Source organism: Amphiprion ocellaris, chromosome 3 (assembly GCF_022539595.1).
Source record: "Amphiprion ocellaris isolate individual 3 ecotype Okinawa chromosome 3, ASM2253959v1, whole genome shotgun sequence".
NCBI lineage: Eukaryota > Metazoa > Chordata > Actinopteri > Pomacentridae > Amphiprion > Amphiprion ocellaris.
Genome location: NC_072768.1, coordinates 33609497 through 33627184, shown reverse-complemented (window position 1 = coordinate 33627184; position 17688 = coordinate 33609497). Strand labels below are relative to the sequence as shown.

The following is a 17688-nucleotide window of genomic DNA, read 5'->3' as shown; positions in this document are numbered from 1 at the left end:
TTAATATTCAGGTCTTTTGTCGACATCTGCTGGACATAATGCAAAACTACACGCTCGGATTTCCGTCAGGCACCGTGCGGGCCACCTACAATGACGTTGTTGTAGTGACGAAGGACCCCATCAACGGCGGCTCATCGTTGGGTTCCCGGAGTTTCTGGGAAAATAGGTAGTGTAAATGAAACTTTATCCATCTGAAATCTGAAACATCTCATTTAATACGCCGGTAAATATTCAACTCTACAAATCTACACGTTGTCTGGAATTAAATAAACGCTTTATGAATGTAATATGTATTCTATGTTAAGCGATAAAGCACAAAAGTAGAGGAGGCGTCCGGCAAAAGTGGCGCTTGGTATGAATGGGGCCAGCTCAACCGGTAGAAGAGAAGCTAACAGGAGCCGGAAGGGCTAAATTAAAGTTAAACAAATATAGATGCTGTCCTGCATGTGTTATAACCAAAAGTTAAGTTAGTAGTTGTGAATAGTGAAGTTATATTTCCGTATTGCTAAGCTAACGTTTAGTGCAGTTAACTAGCTAGTGTTAGCAGCGCTGGCATGTAAACAGTTACCTTAAGTTTGTTGCTAACAGACACTTAAACCCTCCTCTTACTTCTAATAACATCATTTTAATTGATTTAACTGTTTGAAAAGTAGCTAAATGCTCTGTAACTGTACTCCCCATTTAGCGCAACTTAGCCCAGTTTGAAAATCCCTCTGAAACAGGCGCCTCATTTATCAACACTGCAACCACGTAGATAAAGCTGTATTTATAGTATTTAGCGAATTGTTGGCTACTTATTCGTAACCACAGATGCACTCATGCTTTTGATTTATTTACAGCTTTGAGCCGGGCTAAGTGCTCTGATTGCTGCCCCTGAAGAACACTGTGTGGAACCAACAGAAAAGGAGCCATGTTTCTCTACAACATCACCCTGCAGCGCGCCACTGGCATCTCTCATGCCATCCATGGAAACTTCTCAGGTGAGTTTGCTCCAGAAAATGGTAACTATATTGATATAGCATCATTCTAAAATACTTTGCCAAGATGCTGCACAACACAGACATGATGAATGCAGGGTGTACAACCAAACAGGCAATATAACAAAAACATTTAAAATAGAACATAAGTACAATAATTAGAATGCAGATTTGATATGTTGATATCCTATACTAGTCTGTGAAAAAAATTGCTTTATTTTAAACTTGTAGTTTTTGCAGGTATTGCAGTTTTATGTTTTATTTCAGTGTATACAGTTGTTGGCGGCAAGCATAGAAATATGTGCCGTTACTTATAAATGAAAAGCGGAATGCTACAAATGCTAAAATGGGACTTTTCCGCTCTGGTAGGAACAAAGATGCAGGAGATTGTTGTTTCCAGAGGGAAGATCCTGGAAATATTGCGACCAGATGCCAACACAGGAAAGGTGCACACTCTCCTCACAGTGGAAGTGTTTGGCATCATAAGATCCCTGATGGCCTTCAGACTCACTGGAGGAACCAAAGGTATGTCACCATGCTAGTGATTACAACAGAGGATTATACATTTAAAGACCCACTTCCAAAATGTATTTTTGATTGAATATGATAAATGAATTGCTGAAGTGTAAGTATAGAATTTCTGTGTATGTGTTTGTAGATTACATTGTCGTGGGAAGTGACAGCGGCCGTATCGTCATCCTGGAGTATCATCCATCAAAAAACATGTTTGAGAAGATCCACCAGGAAACGTTTGGGAAGAGCGGCTGCCGACGCATCGTCCCTGGACAGTTCCTGGCTGTCGACCCAAAAGGCAGAGCTGTTATGATAGGTAAGGATTACGATTAAGTTCTAATGGTAACACGACGAGAAAAACGCCTTGCTTTTCAAAAGTATTAATTACTCATTAGTAATAAATGCAGGACCTTTGAGAATCGGACTTCATTACAATGTTGAGTGAGTTTCAGTTTTCAGTTCACTTAGTTTATAAGGAAGTAAAAAGAAGAGTGGTACAGAAACTAAAGCTCATCAGAGTGTATACTGTATATTGTAATTACCACATATTGATCTCAGAAATAGTTAGTGATTGTTTTTTGCCCTGCTTTAATGTATTAATATTATGTAAATAATAAAAATATTACCACCACATCAGTACTATTTGACTTGAGGCCAAATCATGGTTTCTACATCCCTGTTAGCTGACTGATACTTTGAATGTGGACATAGAAAAACATATGAGGCTTTCTGTGGATGGTCCTGAAATCATAGCTGCGACGCTGTGCTTTTTATAGGATGCCACAGATAGTTACAGTTTGGACTGTAGCACCATGCCAGTGATTGTTCCTGGGGTGTGCCAAGTGCTGTGAAATTGCGTGTTGCTAGAGTTTGCTGCCTTTCCATTCCAAGCACAGTGGGTCAACATACAGCAGAGTTTCTGGAGAATTTGGTCACAGTTGATTGGAAAAAAATGTGCAATGTCTGCCAACAATTACTACATAGACAACTCTTGTTAGAGCCACTGTTTTGTGTTGACTGCAGATTGTTTTTATCACAGTTTGTTAATATTTTGAAGTAAGGGAAATACTGTTAAAATAGAAGAACAGGCAGCAACGGTGCTGATAATTATGGATTACAAACGTGAATAACCTTATTTACAAATTATGGGCTTCACATACAGACCTTGCAGACTTGAGAAGATGATGAAATTTGTGTTACTTGAACTTTAGTTTTGCTGCAATGTCAGATTTTTCTCAAGATGGGAGTTAAACTATTACACTAACAGTTGTGTTATATGGCAGATAAAATCAACTTTCTTGGCAGAATTGCAACATAAAATAATGAGATGTTGAATAATAGTGCATTACTATGTACATTGTCAGATGTAAAAACATTGTTTTCATCTAAGAGAAAAGCCGTGTAAGTGTTATATTGAAGTGAGTTGAGTGAAATTAATTAATTATTTTGGATGTATTTTGTCTCTCATCTGTCCAGGAGCGATAGAGAAACAGAAGCTGGTCTATATTCTGAACAGAGATGCCGCTGCCAGACTGACCATCTCCTCTCCATTGGAAGCCCATAAAGCAAACACGCTTGTCTACCATGTAGTGGGAGTCGACGTCGGCTTTGAAAATCCAATGTTCGCTTGCTTAGAAATGGACTACGAGGTAAAGTCATGAAAAAACAAGGCTAACCATTAGACTGCAGAGATGTTGGTTAAATGAGAATCTTTGATGCAAAACAAAGCGTTTTGGATGTGATGAGTTTGTCATGTCTCTTCTCTGACTGTCACTGGAGAAAGATTTCACACCTCTGATCTCAACATGTGATAGAATTTTTTAACACTCAAGCGTAAAGCATCATAAAAAGCACCTTAACAGTTCAAAAGTGATAACCTCACACTATTATTGATCCTAATAATGGACATGCTTTACTAACCTCTGAATCTGTGTTGATACGTTTGACTTTTCCAGGAAGCCGACAATGACCCAACAGGAGAAGCTGCTGCAAACACACAACAGACGCTCACCTTTTACGAGCTGGATCTCGGCTTGAATCACGTGGTCCGCAAGTACAGCGAGGCTTTGGAGGAACATGGAAATTTCCTCATCACCGGTAAGAATTTATTTCACATGATTTCACCTATTCAGACTTGAAAAAATGGTTGCATTACGTATCAGCTGCTTTGCATTAAGTCCTGAGTGATTTAGGCTGTGAAGAAAACCAGTTTACTCACAGCTGTTACAGGTAGTTTCCAAAATACACAAGGTCGATAGAGTGAAAATGACATTCACTGCAGTAGTAGTGGAAATATGGAACTTTCTAGAATTGGATTTGGTTTCAGGAGAATCTATATTCAGGCATGGCTGTTAGTGCACACTGTGTTGTTAGATGATACAACTATTTTTAAAGTGTTGTAGATATGATGAATTGTCATGTCTCTTCTCTGACTACCACTGGAGAAAGATTCAACCTCTCTGATCTCAGCACAGGTTCAGCAGAACTATATCACACATTAAAGCACTAAATGGATTAGTAAGGGGAAACCTTCAGCTTTAAAATAGAGCCAAACTTACATTTAGATCACTGTTTTAAGACACACATCCTGTTTTATTCTCTGTCTAGTTCCTGGTGGTTCAGATGGTCCCAGTGGAGTTCTGATCTGCTCTGAAAACTACATCACTTATAAGAATTTTGGAGACCAGCCTGACATTCGCTGTCCCATCCCACGACGCAGGGTGAGTTCTTTTTACAGAAGTACACCATTTAATGAAAATATTTTTACCACATGACTTCCTGAGGTGATTATCTGGCTGTATTTGAACACGTCATCTTCTCAAAATGCAACAGTTCTCCTGATTGTAATTCAATAAGTAGAAATGGAACCGGTTTTCCTGTTTATACGGAGGTTTGGCTATTATTTAAGTCACCCACTCAACTCTGTCAGTTTTTCCTCTCTGTATGCATGTTTATTTTAATTCTGCTTTCTTTTTCTCCACCTACTCTCTTCTGTCCCTTCCCACAGAATGACCTGGATGACCCAGAGCGTGGCATGATATTTGTCTGCTCAGCCACCCACAAGACCAAGTCCATGTTCTTCTTCCTGGCCCAGACTGAGCAGGGAGACATCTTTAAAGTTACGCTGGAAACAGATGAAGAAATGGTGAGTGCAGATGAAAGATTTGTCACTCATGAGTAATAATATAGTAACCATTTACTCTATTAAATGTGTCAAACTTTTGTCACCACTGATTTTCTGTCTATATTCTTAATGCTATGTACACCAAAAATGTCTTGTTTTAATGTCTGTGTCATCCCTTAGGTCACAGAAATCAGGCTGAAGTACTTCGACACGATTCCTGTGGCAGCAGCCATGTGTGTCCTGAAGACTGGCTTCCTGTTTGTTTCGTCAGAGTTTGGAAACCAGTAAGTTTCAGGCTGTACATTACGTGTTTTCTTATTTCTTTAAGTTAAGTTGTATTGTTTTTTTTTTCTAGGGATGTCCCAATCAAGCAGTTTTTTTCCTGATCCTTAACATTTACTCACCATTTTCGACCATTTTTTCCTTGAAAATGCACACTTCAGGCTCATTTAAGTTATTGCAGTCAGTCCAATACACATGCTTGACAACTGAGTAGCAATATTTTAAAAAATTGCATTTCTGCATCCAATCTGTTCCTTAAAGTTATGTACGTGATCGCCAACCTTATTGTGAAACTTCCGTAAGTCGCTGTCTGAAATGTAGTGTGGAGAGGGTAGAGTCTACTGTGGGTCTACAAGCTCCAAGTGATGATGAAAACTTTTATTCTCTACATGCATGTCAGAAAATGTATTGTAGATTAGCTGTAGTACCTAGTGTTACTAGCAACCTGAGGATGCAGTTTCATGTTGGAAAGCAGAGAGCATTACAGGAGTTGGACCAGCAACAGGCACTATGACAGAGCCTTCAATGATGATTAACGTCCTCTGACCAGAGCTGATGCCTTTTATCCATAGTGTTCCATTAAAACTTGTGTTTTCCCTTCACGATACCTACATGACAACAGATGTAAACAGGATTGGGCTTGTATTGGTACAGATCAGTTAAAACTAGCCATGTTCGGGCCTGACACTGGTCTGGACATCCCTTCTTGTTGCATTTTGTATGTTTCTTCTCCACAGGTCCAGACTTTCTGTTGCTTTTTTTCTATCAAAACTGCTTTGAGCTCAGTTTTTGCTTGATGTTGTTGACTTTGTGGTGTGTGCCAAAGGTGATGTCAATACTGCTGCCTTGTTGTTCTTTGGCGTCGTTTTGGCTGGTTGTACATCTGTTTATAAATCTGTGACCTCTGTCGAATACATAAATTTAAACAATTTTTTTTCTGCTGAGATGTGATTGAAAGCTGTGTAAAAAGGCAATGCAGGAGCGTAAGGATTCATAGATGCCACAAAACTTGTGGAGGGAGATTGAAAAATTGAGACGCTCTGCAGAGAACTGTGGATAATTTTTGACATGCTTATTATGTAGTTCCCCTCCAATTGGTCTTCTAATGTTATATGTTGTATTTTTGACCATTTTTTAGGGGACGACTGCAGCGAGTCCAAACAATTTTGATACTGTTTTGATGTCAGTGTGTGGACAAGGACAGTTTTATTCATGTTGTTCTGCCTTTTGTTTCCTTCAGTTACCTTTACCAAATTGCTCATTTGGGTGATGATGACGACGAGCCGGAGTTTTCCTCTGCGATGCCGCTGGAAGAGGGAGACACCTTCTTCTTCCAGCCTCGTCCACTGAAAAACCTGGTGCTGGTGGACGAACAGGAGAACCTGTCACCTATCATGTCCTGTCAGGTGAGTGTCGGTGGAACATGGATTTAAGAAGAGAGACGGAATGCTTGAGTTCAGTTCCAGTGCATTTTCTGACTGGCTCACTAACGCCTCCTTTCCTGACAGATTGCTGATTTGGCCAATGAAGACACACCTCAGCTGTACGTAGCCTGTGGACGAGGGCCGAGGTCAACTCTAAGAGTCCTTCGGCACGGACTGGAGGTACACAAACACTTTATTATACATACAGGTGAAAGGACAGGCCCACACACAAGCTTTGCTGGCTGTAAAAATGATGAGTTTTTTCATGTCTCTTCTCTGAATAAAAGCTGAAGAGTCTGTCAATTGCTCTGATCTCAGCACAAATGCAAAGTCTAGTGGTTTTACATTATTGTGTATCGTGCTCCATTGACTATAAGATTTTCTCTCTTGCTGTTTGGGAGCTTAGCTTTAAACTACTGCTTGCTGTACACTGGGAAGATAAACTAATTAAAAACACTTGAGTCAGTTTGTCTTTTTACCCAAGGCAAAAAAATCTCATGCTTCTGTGCAAATATAAACTGGATGATCTATAATTAATTGACTGGTGATTTGAGAGCTTTGAGTCTTTGGAAGAGAAGACTGGATCCAAAAATGATAATTTAGTCAATCTGTAATGTTTTGTGTATTTTTCCGAAGTTCTCAGAATTAAAGGCAGTTCTTTAAAACCCAAGCAGTGGCAAATATTTAAGAAAATACTTGAAAATGTCCTGCAATTTGTCATAGACCAGGATGATATCTTTAGATTACTTTTTTCAACTAAGCAACAGCCGTATATCCAAAGATACTCAGTTAATTATGTATACATGCAGCAATCGTCACATTTGAGAAGCTAGAAACAGCATTTGTGAGGCATTTTTTATTTGATCTCAATTGTAGGACGTCCCCTGACTTTTGAAGCAGTCTTATAAACAGTCATAACGGATTAGCGTCCTTGGTACTAGGGATGTACAGTGATAGCCTCACTGCCAGTTAAGGCTTTAATATAAAATATTATTGGCCCAAAATGAACACTGACATGTATATAATACCCGTGAGGCTAAAAGTTTAGCACTGTGTTATAAAATGTTGCTTAAAAATGAATACGGCATGTTTCAGATCTAAGTTGAAGGAGTTTTCTTTTTAATTTGCCCAGTGAATATATACATTTGAAAAACATTACATTTTTTGTGTGCAACTGCTAGTGGGCCATCACAATAACAGTAGACATAATAATGATATATTGATTCTAATAGGGGAGATTTTCTCACGTCAGCATCAGCAATCCATCAAGATGAGTTAAGAAATATCAGCTAATCGGCAATACAATAATATCATCCATCCCTACTGTATAGAAATAATTTCAGTATCGTGATAAAATCAGTGCAATTTAATAAACATTGCTGTTTCATCGTCTGCTTCTTTCTCTATATGTGTCTGTCAGGTTTCAGAGATGGCTGTGTCTGAACTGCCCGGTAATCCCAACGCTGTGTGGACAGTACGCAGACATGTAGAAGGTAAGAACGTTTCTGCTTCAGACAGCTTTTTCTTAAACATTTAAAACACTCAGTTTTACATCAGCTTTTCAGTTAGAGGCTTAAGAGTTTATCACAAGACTGTCAGGATACATACATTTCACTGTAAATTTTTTATACTGCTGAATGTACAAACATGACTAATGTAGGAAATAAACAGAGGCTGTTGTTCCGATACTTAGTAGCTGACTAGTTTAGGTGTGGTTTAGAATGAGTCCAGCTAAACCAGAACTTGCTTTTGCCTAAAACAAAGTTGAAAGCTAAACTGAATCTGTAGAACAGATTGATTTTAGCACAAAACTTTCTTAAATTTAATTGCTTATCACTAAATATATCTGTAGAAATTACCAGAATTTGTGAGACACTCCTATGAGAACAATTTTTCAACAAATGCTTGTGGCAGGTGGCAGTTAAACCTCAGTTACGGTGACCTCTAGTGGATTTTAAGTCACACAGCAAGCTGGATTTGACTAAACCACAGGTGCAATTTAAATTTCTTGAGGCTTCACACAGCAGTATGTGAGAAGTGTTGTTTCAGCTTTGTTTTTCTTTATTTTTTTAGTGAGTCGCAGTGAGTCAAAGGTGATCCCTGCCCATGGCCTGCCAACTTTTCATTCATTCATTCATTCATTCATTCATTTATTTATTTATTAGGAGAAAAAATGTATACACATGCAGGGTATCAAGCAGATGTGAAGGTCTTTATCTGGCTGCGTTTTTACAGCTTAAATGTCACTAGAAGTTGATCTGAATTCCAGATATTAAATATTTTGTAGTGTGCGTTTAATGGCCGGTGTTATTCATTTTTCACATCAGTCTGCTGTGCTGCTATTGCTGTTCTTGCGGTCTCTGTCTGCTCATTTATGTGTCCTATTTAGGCTCAGGTAAACAACACACTAATAATTTTCTAATCGTTCATCTTTTGTGTGTTTTATTCTTTTGTTTCTTAGATGAATTTGATGCCTACATCATCGTGTCTTTCGTCAACGCTACTCTGGTTCTGTCCATTGGAGAGACTGTAGAAGAAGTGACAGATTCTGGGTTTCTGGGAACGACACCAACTCTGTCCTGCTCACTGCTGGGTGAGGATGCCCTCGTGCAGGTCAGTGAAATTTACCTTCAGCATCATCTAAACATGCACTTAGATACTACAGAGAAAATACAAGTAGTACAGTTACATTAGAGCAGTCATGACCATTTTAGTCTATTATTGATTTCACAGATAAGAGAAAAACTGTTCTTGCTGGGTTTAGATGAAAGAGGGTTTTAAATGTCTCATTTTAAATTCATTGCCTACTTATATAAGTTTTAAAGAATCGAGTGAGTTTGTTTTTGAATTTAATTTATAAGGCTTTTAATGAAGAATATTTAACCTTCAAACTTGTGTAAATATAATGTATATCTATATAATAACTATTAAAGTATTTACAGATGATTAGAAATAACACATTTTTCACTTGATTTGACACAGATGACTATAATTTAACATCTTTAGAAGACAGTTTTATTGCTTTGCAGTATCTGTAGCTGGTAATTCTCTGTAGCTGGTAATTCTCAACATTACAAGCGGTTTCTGAATGTTTATTGCCTGATGCCACATTTTTACTGCCTGAGCACATTTTTACTGCAGTATAAAGTCCTTACACGCGTATGAAAACCAGTAAAGATAACCCAAATATGTCTTAGCACTGTAGAGCAAAGTTATAATTCCTTGTGAGCAAAACCTGGAATCGGTATGTACAACATACCAATGTATCAGGTAAAAGCAGTGGCTCTATATGCTATAGATGTTTTGCTATTTACATTTTTACAATCTCTCCAAACTTTTAAATAGATTTTTATTTATTGTGATCAAGTATGTTTTATTTTCCTCTCAACCTCTCTTGTTTTGATACTTGTCACCCCTCTGCTCTGTTTGAACAAAGCCAGTTCAGCCAAAACATCAAAGCATTTTGTCAAGTGATTGTTGGTCGCATTTGAACTACTCATGGCTTATTGGTTGCTCCGAGGAATACAGAATTTTATGTTTTTTCAGGATCAAATTAATGCACATTGCTTATTTTTTGCCAAATTTCTAACCGAGAAACTTAAAATAAAGAGATTTGGATCAAATATTACAATGTTAGGTGTAAATCTGGTTAATTTCCTCAATGGAACTGCACATTACACATGCACAAAGTTAAAATCCTTACAATTGTTTATTCTTGTTTCTCTTTCCATCTTATTTCCTGCTCTTTGCCTTCTGCCTGACTACAGGTTTACCCAGATGGTATCCGTCACATCCGAGCAGACAAGCGTGTGAACGAGTGGAAGACTCCTGGTAAAAAAACTATCGTCCGCTGTGCTGTGAACCAGCGACAAGTAGTAATCGCCCTCACTGGAGGGGAGCTGGTCTACTTTGAGATGGACCCGGTAAGAATGAAGATATTTTAGTACATACTGTATACATTCGGAAAAATGTACATGGTCAAAATGGCCGAGATTATTTTACCTGTTTTTATGTTTGAATCATACTGTCACAAGAAAAAGGTCTACTGCAGTTGTTTTACATTTGGGGTTTCATCATGTCTTGTGTTAAAGTATAGTATATTAAAACATTTGTGCTTTGGGAGTTGATAAAACACAAATAATGGAAAAATAATTTGCTTTAAAGTCACATATAGATGTTTATGTAGACTGCATGTAAAGGCAGCGTGATAGTCTATCTGAAACATGTTCAACAGTTCATTTTTTGTATCTTAGCTTTTAATATTAATTATTTATTACAAAGTTGGCTTTTTTCATAGTGATCAGTAGAATATTGACAGATCTAACATTTGACATTAGTGAAACTGTAACTTGAAACTAATACTGAATACTAAACTAATCTTTGGTACAGCATTACGTCGAGGGGAGAACGAAGATGGCAGAAAGTCTCTGTAATAATACTGTTGCTGTCTTTCTCGCCCTTGTTTTTCTCTAGTCTGGCCAGCTGAATGAGTACACAGAGAGGAAGGAGATGTCTGCAGATGTGGTTTGCATGAGTTTGGCCAACGTTCCACCTGGTGAGCAGCGTTCTCGTTTCCTGGCTGTTGGGCTGGTTGACAATACTGTCCGAATCATCTCCCTGGACCCGTCGGTAAGAACAGGGATGCATGTTTGTTAATTAAATAGACCTGAGACCACCTGGCTGTTAAATTATAAATTCTGTTTGTTGTGATTTGGAAAAAAATACAATTACTGTCAGCTGCTCCTCAGACTTGACCGATCTCACAAGCTACATGATACTGCGTTAGATACAGTTTACTTTGTTTCAGTGACTGACATGTATCCCTTTCAGCCAACACTCGGTTGTTTTAGTTTCCTCTCAGGTCAATAATAAATAATGTCTCTGCTTCTTCAAGTCACAGTTACTCTTCCTCGAGGGAAAACTTAATGCAACATGAAACTTGACTCAACACTTTCACTGCCCTCCAGGATGACCAGTAACCAACCTTTGGCATTTAAATATTTATTTTTAAGGTTCACTAGAGGATTCTGCTTCATTCTAATCTGCAGCTGCAGACTTCTGTTAGAAGTCTGCAGCTGCAGTCTAAATGTTTGTGTTTACAACTTAGTGAGATTGTTTCCTATGTTTGTAACGCTCTGGACCTTTATGATTTTCAGGACTGTCTGCAGCCGTTGAGTATGCAGGCTTTACCGGCCCAGCCAGAGAGTCTGTGTATCGTAGAGATGGGAGGAGTCGAGAAACAAGATGAATTTGGAGATAAAGGAACCATGGGCTTCCTCTACCTCAACATAGGACTTCAGGTATTCCTTCATATTCACTGGATTCCATAAGCATTAGCACAGATTGAGCGTGTGTTCAGAATCTGAATGGCACATGTTCTGCATGATGCTCGATGAATATCTAGTGAGGCCACAGTCACACTTGGTCACATCTGTGTTGTATTTCATCCAGGAAGAATACTGTTTGATATTAGAAGTCAAAATTACATTCTCAGGCTATCATGTGCCATCAGTCAGAAGTTCAACTAACCAGTTGCCCACAATCCATAGAGGCGTTCTAGAGTTTTTGAATCAATAAATGTTTATAGTTGTCATCGTTGTGGTCAGTTTTTGCCAGTTTATTGTGATACAGATTTAAGATCATGTTCTCTAGTAAGTGTGTTTCTAAACTGTTTCTCAGAACGGTGTGCTGCTGAGGACAGTTTTGGACCCAGTGACCGGTGACCTGTCGGATACCAGAACACGATACCTGGGATCACGACCGGTCAAACTGTTCAGAGTCAGGATGCAGGGACAAGAAGCTGTATGTGACTCATTTACTTATAATTAACCACACATTTTTAAAAACACAGCATTCTAGACATATTTCTAATCTACTTATGGAACTTGCCCTCTAACTCTTTTGACTTGGTATTGGATAACATAAGAAATTTTCACATAAAACAATGTGTTATAAGTACTTGTGGTGACTTGTAGATTTTGTCTTTTGAAACATCAACATCATAACTCATTGGGTAAATTGTTGTAAAAAAGTCTTTTCAGTTGCAACTTTATAATCCATTTTTTGGCTTTCTAACAGGTGCTGGCAATGTCCAGTCGCTCCTGGCTCAGCTACTCATACCAGTCTCGCTTCCATCTGACCCCCCTCTCATATGAGACTCTGGAATACGCCTCCGGCTTCGCCTCTGAGCAATGCCCCGAAGGCATCGTGGCCATCTCCACCAACACACTGAGGTAGGGAAGCAACAGGGACATCGTTTTGTACACGTTGTTTGTCATGCTAATGTGAAAATGCTGAAAATTTTAGGAGGGAAAGAACATTCTGGCAGATAAAACCGGAATACACTGCAGTTCAGCCATGAAATTAACTGTTATTATTCTAGTGTCTGTTGCCATATGTCTCAAACTGGAGTTGCAATAATTAGTTGAGTGAATCAATAAGTTTGTCTAAAATAAAATGATCTTTATCAGTTGTAATAGTTATTTGCTTAAATTGTTTTTCAAGCAAAATTGCTGAACATTCCCTGCTCCAGTTTGATATTTGTTAAGGATTTTTGTTTTTCTTATGTCTTATTTGCAAGCAAATTGAGTATCTTTTTGGAGTATAGGTTGGGCAAGATTAGCAATTTGATTAAATCTGAATTTAGGAACTTGTGAAATTGTGCAGAGATAAAAAGCAATGATTATTTTTAATTTAAAATAAAATTAACAGGTACTACTACTCTTTGATGAAACTGCATTTCAATCTACTACTTTACAGGCACTCTTATAGATTATTTTTGGTATTTTTTAAGAGAAAAACCCAAGCAAATTAAGAACAGAGTTAACATTGCACTGCTTTCCGTCTCCGTTTAATTTGTTCTTCCTCACCCTTACACTTCCAACTTGCTTCAGAAAACACTTTGGGCACTTCTTCAACCCTTGCCAATACCAACATTCAGTTAGAGAAAAGATAGAAATAAAGCAGGATGGAGTTTGCCTGCAGGCCCCAAAATCAGTAAACCTGCCCTGCTTTGAAACTGAGTCTCTGAACAGAAATCCAGATGATGCACTGACTATTTCAGACTGAATTTATGAAAACAGCCACAACTAAACAATCAGGTGGCTAGTCGTTAGTTTTAATCATTAACCAAGGTTTGCATAATTTAGCTAATGTCACATGTCAGCTTAACATACATGACATACCTGGATTAATAAGAGCTGAACTACAAGCCAAGCAGTGGGGATCAGTGCAGTTCTCTCTGCCTGTGTATGATGCACTTACTCTTTATGTTTTAATAGACTGATTTTGTTTCTGGCTCTTATTTGCGAAACACTTGTTGCATACGTGGCAATGAGAATTTTCACAGTAAATGTTTATTCCTCTCCATCATTTTATTAGAAGCTGGATTCGTTAGTGTTGCAATATGTGACAAGAAAATGTAAAAGTTCAGAGAGAGATCTCTTGGAAAATGCATAGACGAATTAGAAATGGAGTTGATGAGATAAAGTGCAAGATAATGTTAATGTAGCCATAATAAATAGGACATTTTCTTAATTTCTTCAACACTGAGTCAGAACTGATATTTTAGAAGCCCCAGGGCTTCTTTAATACCAGGCTTTGTTATACATCCCTATTTAGTGGTGGCACAGCAATAGTCTTTTATTTATGTTTTAAGATAATACACAGTTCATGTGCAAAACCTACAGCCTTTGCTGTCTACTTCAGAAGAATAATGCACGCACATGATTATTTCAGGTATATAATGATTGCACCACATGTCCTGGTATTGTATGGCACATTATTCTGGTTTAACGGTACAAAGTTTCCTGTAGCCAGACAGATTGTGTCACGGAACACAGAACATCTAAATGGAGTTCAAATGTATTTGTAACTGTCTCTCCGTTCTCTTTTGTCATTCTCTGTCTGACAGAATCTTGGCTTTAGAGAAACTCGGAGCCGTCTTCAACCAAGTGGCCTTCCCTCTGCAGTATACTCCCAGGAAGTTTGTAATCCACCAGGAGACCAACAACCTCATCTTGATCGAGACCGACCACAACGCCTACACCGAGGCGACCAAAGCTCAGAGAAAGCAACAGATGGCTGAGGTATGAAGCGCCATGTCAGTGAGATAATTGAAGTGATAAATCCTCCTGACCCAAGGGGGCAAAGTAAAAATGTGTTTGCACACAGTAATGCATTGTTTAGTGCAGTAAGATGGTACATTGGTTAATAGTGTCATGGCCAAAGGAGAATTCAGGGACAGTCTTATTATTTTTCTGGGTCACAACCTAAAAAACAAAGTCTTGATCTTTTGTAACAGACACTTTGCTGTGCCTGTGTTCTGTCTCCTGGGAAAGTGACCCAATAGAAGTATTCTATGAGCTGCTTCTTTGGTCCACATCATTACGAGTGTCGAGACCACACAGACTTTGCATTTATATCGCCTTTTTTGTCAAAAATTTAAAGCCGGAGCGTGGTTGTAGCTTAGTGGCTCCATTATGGGGATTGATTGTGTTCATAGTCTGGGTCTGTAGTTAGGTTTACAGTGTTTGCTCTAGGATTTTTTTCAGCAACTGTGGCAGACTCTCTGGAGAGGCGTGGCGACATAAACAAATGACACTAGACTACAGATTTTACTTGTACAATTTATTCATTGAATCGCCAGTTGAAAATAGCTTTTTAAAAGCTGAACGTCGAAATAATTAAAAAAAAAAAACAATAAATAAATATTTGAACAAGATCATCTGAAAATGCAGTCAGCAGTTACATCATGGCATGTAGATATTAGCTTAATGCTATCAATTGGTTTTCTCACGTTAGTGACACTGAGTTGGCACTGGGCCCAATTGACTTAAGCTACCGATATGTTGCGTACCGTTCGCTGCCCATCAATATTTATTTTTTAATGTCTATTAAACTTATAAAATTTATTCTGAGTTATCTTAAGCTAGTAACTTTTGTCCGGTAAGTCGCTGCCCTATTTTCCAAAACGACACTCCTCTGACTATCTGACCTGATGCCTGGGTGCTGGACGTGACGTCACTTTCAAGGCCGCGCTCTCGCGAGCAATTAACGTCGTATTAACCTGGCGTATCAAAGAGTAGATACTGAGCAGGATAGTTATCTGTAGTTTACCTTAGTACTCACGAGTACCCAACAGTGCAGGACTCTGCTGTGAAGGTTGAGAAATGCAGTGGTGGTGTATTTGTGACAATAAATAATAAAAAAATAAATAAATTTTTAAAAATAAAAGAAATTTGAAGGAGCGGCGGCTAGGATTTAGGAATGGCGGCCCACCTCTCCTAAATGAATGTAGAGGAAACACTGGTTTAGTTTGGGGCCAGTTTCTCTGTTTGTTCATTAGCACAAGTTCACAGAACCAGGAAGAGACAAAGGCCTGTGTGTTTGCATTTATATTGGGTGTTTTATTCATATAAAAATAAACAGCTGCTCCATAAAATTCAGTGACTCACCTTATCCGACAAGAAGAAGCTGAGTTGACTCTTGGGATGCTAATTTTAAACTATTTTCTTAGCTGATTGTTAGATACATCACCAATTAATAATCGCTGAAATTAGTGAAAGACAGTGTACGTTTTTCTACAGACTGGACCCACTTACGCTTAATGTTCACTGCAAAATTGGCTCGCTTTCATTGGGAGTTTTAGGAACATATGGTGACAGAGTATTTATCATACTGAAAGGATTCGGATGCCAGACAGCGCTATTAAATTTAAAATATGTTTTCTTCAACCAATTAAAATAATAGCCCAGACGGCTAAACTCCCTCGCTACTAATCCTCACAAAAAAAGAAAACAAACATAGCCATCAATTCAGTTTCACGTGTTTAGACCAGGTTATATAAGTCCAAATTATAACCAAACAAAAAAAAATATCTGACCTATAAACACCAGGTTACTTGAATTTTGCAAAAAAATTGCTTCATTCATAAATGCTATTCAACAATTTGCCAACAAAATCCAAACTGTAAAACACAGGGAATGAGCTGCAGTCTTCTACGGTAATTAACCTGTAAGTTTTTAATTCTCTGCATAGTGGTCTCATATCAAAATAATCTTCATAGTTGATCTACATGATGGAGCGACTTATTCTCTGTAGTTAACATTAGTCCAGCTGCTGGAAACAGCTGGTCAGCAGAAACAGATGTCCAAGAACACTGCCGCAGAAACTTTGTCAATCCGGGAAATCTGACAATGTTTACTACCACCTCTAAAATGTATTTATAGTCGAGGCAGAGTTTCGCCACTGCACTTCATCATTTTATAATTTATGGAAGAATATTTTAAGAGTCGACCAACATCTCTGCTGACAGACGTTCGGCTCCTGGTCTGTGCTGTCATTTGAAAAATCTAGTTTAGCTGCCAGATTTTTACAACTTTAGGATGCAGAGTTCATCAGCTGCCACAGTTAGCAGCTGGACAGCAGGGAGGCGCACTTGTTTTATGTACAGGCGGTCAGCAAACACCCCTGTAACTCTGCTTTAATAGTAAGAGGTTCCACTTGGTGCTGCAGCCAGGTACTACAACAGTTCTACAGTGTGTTTTCTTTTTTTTAAAAGTTATTTTTTTTGGCCTTTTTGTGGGCTTTATTAGATAGGCGCAGTGAGAGAGAGAGACAGGAAACAGGGGAGAAGAGTCGGGGGAAGACATGCAGCAAAGGGCCGCGAGTGGGAATCAAACCCGGGCCGCTGCGTCAGGGACCAGCCCTGTACATGGGTCACCCACTCAACGCATTGAGCTATACGGGCACCCTACAGTGTGTTTTCTGACACTACAGCCTTATTGGGTAATACATTTTTAGTCGATTTAGTTATTGATGGTAATTTTTCAATTCACAGTTAATCAATAAAATCCCTAGTCGACTCACATTCTGCCAGTCAGATTACTGTATTTTTTCTTGGTCATTATCCACACTAACTGCAAAGATAAATGTGACAGAAGCAGAGAAAAGTGATGGCAGGAGGAACGTCGTTGCTCCAATATTGCATGAATGTCCTGAATGTTGTGTAGTCCTTTTTAAAGCAGATGCTGGTGAAACCTCCCATACAGCTGACCCGTGTGACAGATTGTTCAGCTGACAGCGTGTCGCTTTAGATTAACAGAGCAGGGTAGCTTGTACTGATCTCCCATCAAAATCATAAGCGCTCGTGTCTTCAATCATCCAGTGTCGTTCTGATCGCTTCCCGGAACAAGATTAATTGATAAACGTGCTTCCTCTGCAGTCTCTTAAATAGCAGCGGTAGTTGTGAATAAAAAACCTCTCTGGAGTCTTTGAACATGCAAACTCTGACAGTCAAACACTCTTGAATCACAACCGCAGCAGCTGACAATGATAAATTACAAGTGATAAATAGGGCTCATATGGA

The 17688-nt window shown here is 38.6% G+C and overlaps 1 protein-coding gene across 2 annotated transcripts in view; it reads left to right on the top strand.

The window, feature by feature from the left end:
* The first annotated feature begins 16 nt into the window (after window positions 1-16).
* sf3b3 (splicing factor 3b, subunit 3) overlaps window positions 17-17688 on the top strand; it is a 39806-nt gene continuing 22134 nt past the window's right edge. Inside the window, exons 1-19 of one of the 2 annotated variants that reach the window (XM_023282326.3) lie at window positions 17-166; window positions 840-980; window positions 1347-1502; window positions 1636-1806; window positions 2967-3139; window positions 3446-3587; window positions 4098-4210; window positions 4498-4635; window positions 4795-4898; window positions 6137-6302; window positions 6405-6500; window positions 7741-7813; window positions 8782-8933; window positions 10088-10243; window positions 10794-10949; window positions 11477-11620; window positions 12000-12122; window positions 12399-12553; window positions 14233-14407. In XM_023282326.3, the coding sequence (XP_023138094.1) occupies window positions 911-980; window positions 1347-1502; window positions 1636-1806; window positions 2967-3139; window positions 3446-3587; window positions 4098-4210; window positions 4498-4635; window positions 4795-4898; window positions 6137-6302; window positions 6405-6500; window positions 7741-7813; window positions 8782-8933; window positions 10088-10243; window positions 10794-10949; window positions 11477-11620; window positions 12000-12122; window positions 12399-12553; window positions 14233-14407 (2463 nt within the window). In that variant the 5' untranslated portion in view covers window positions 17-166; window positions 840-910. Of the gene's footprint in view, window positions 224-839; window positions 981-1346; window positions 1503-1635; window positions 1807-2966; window positions 3140-3445; window positions 3588-4097; window positions 4211-4497; window positions 4636-4794; window positions 4899-6136; window positions 6303-6404; window positions 6501-7740; window positions 7814-8781; window positions 8934-10087; window positions 10244-10793; window positions 10950-11476; window positions 11621-11999; window positions 12123-12398; window positions 12554-14232; window positions 14408-17688 lie in introns of both variants that reach the window. The other variant, XM_023282327.3, reaches the window with a different exon arrangement.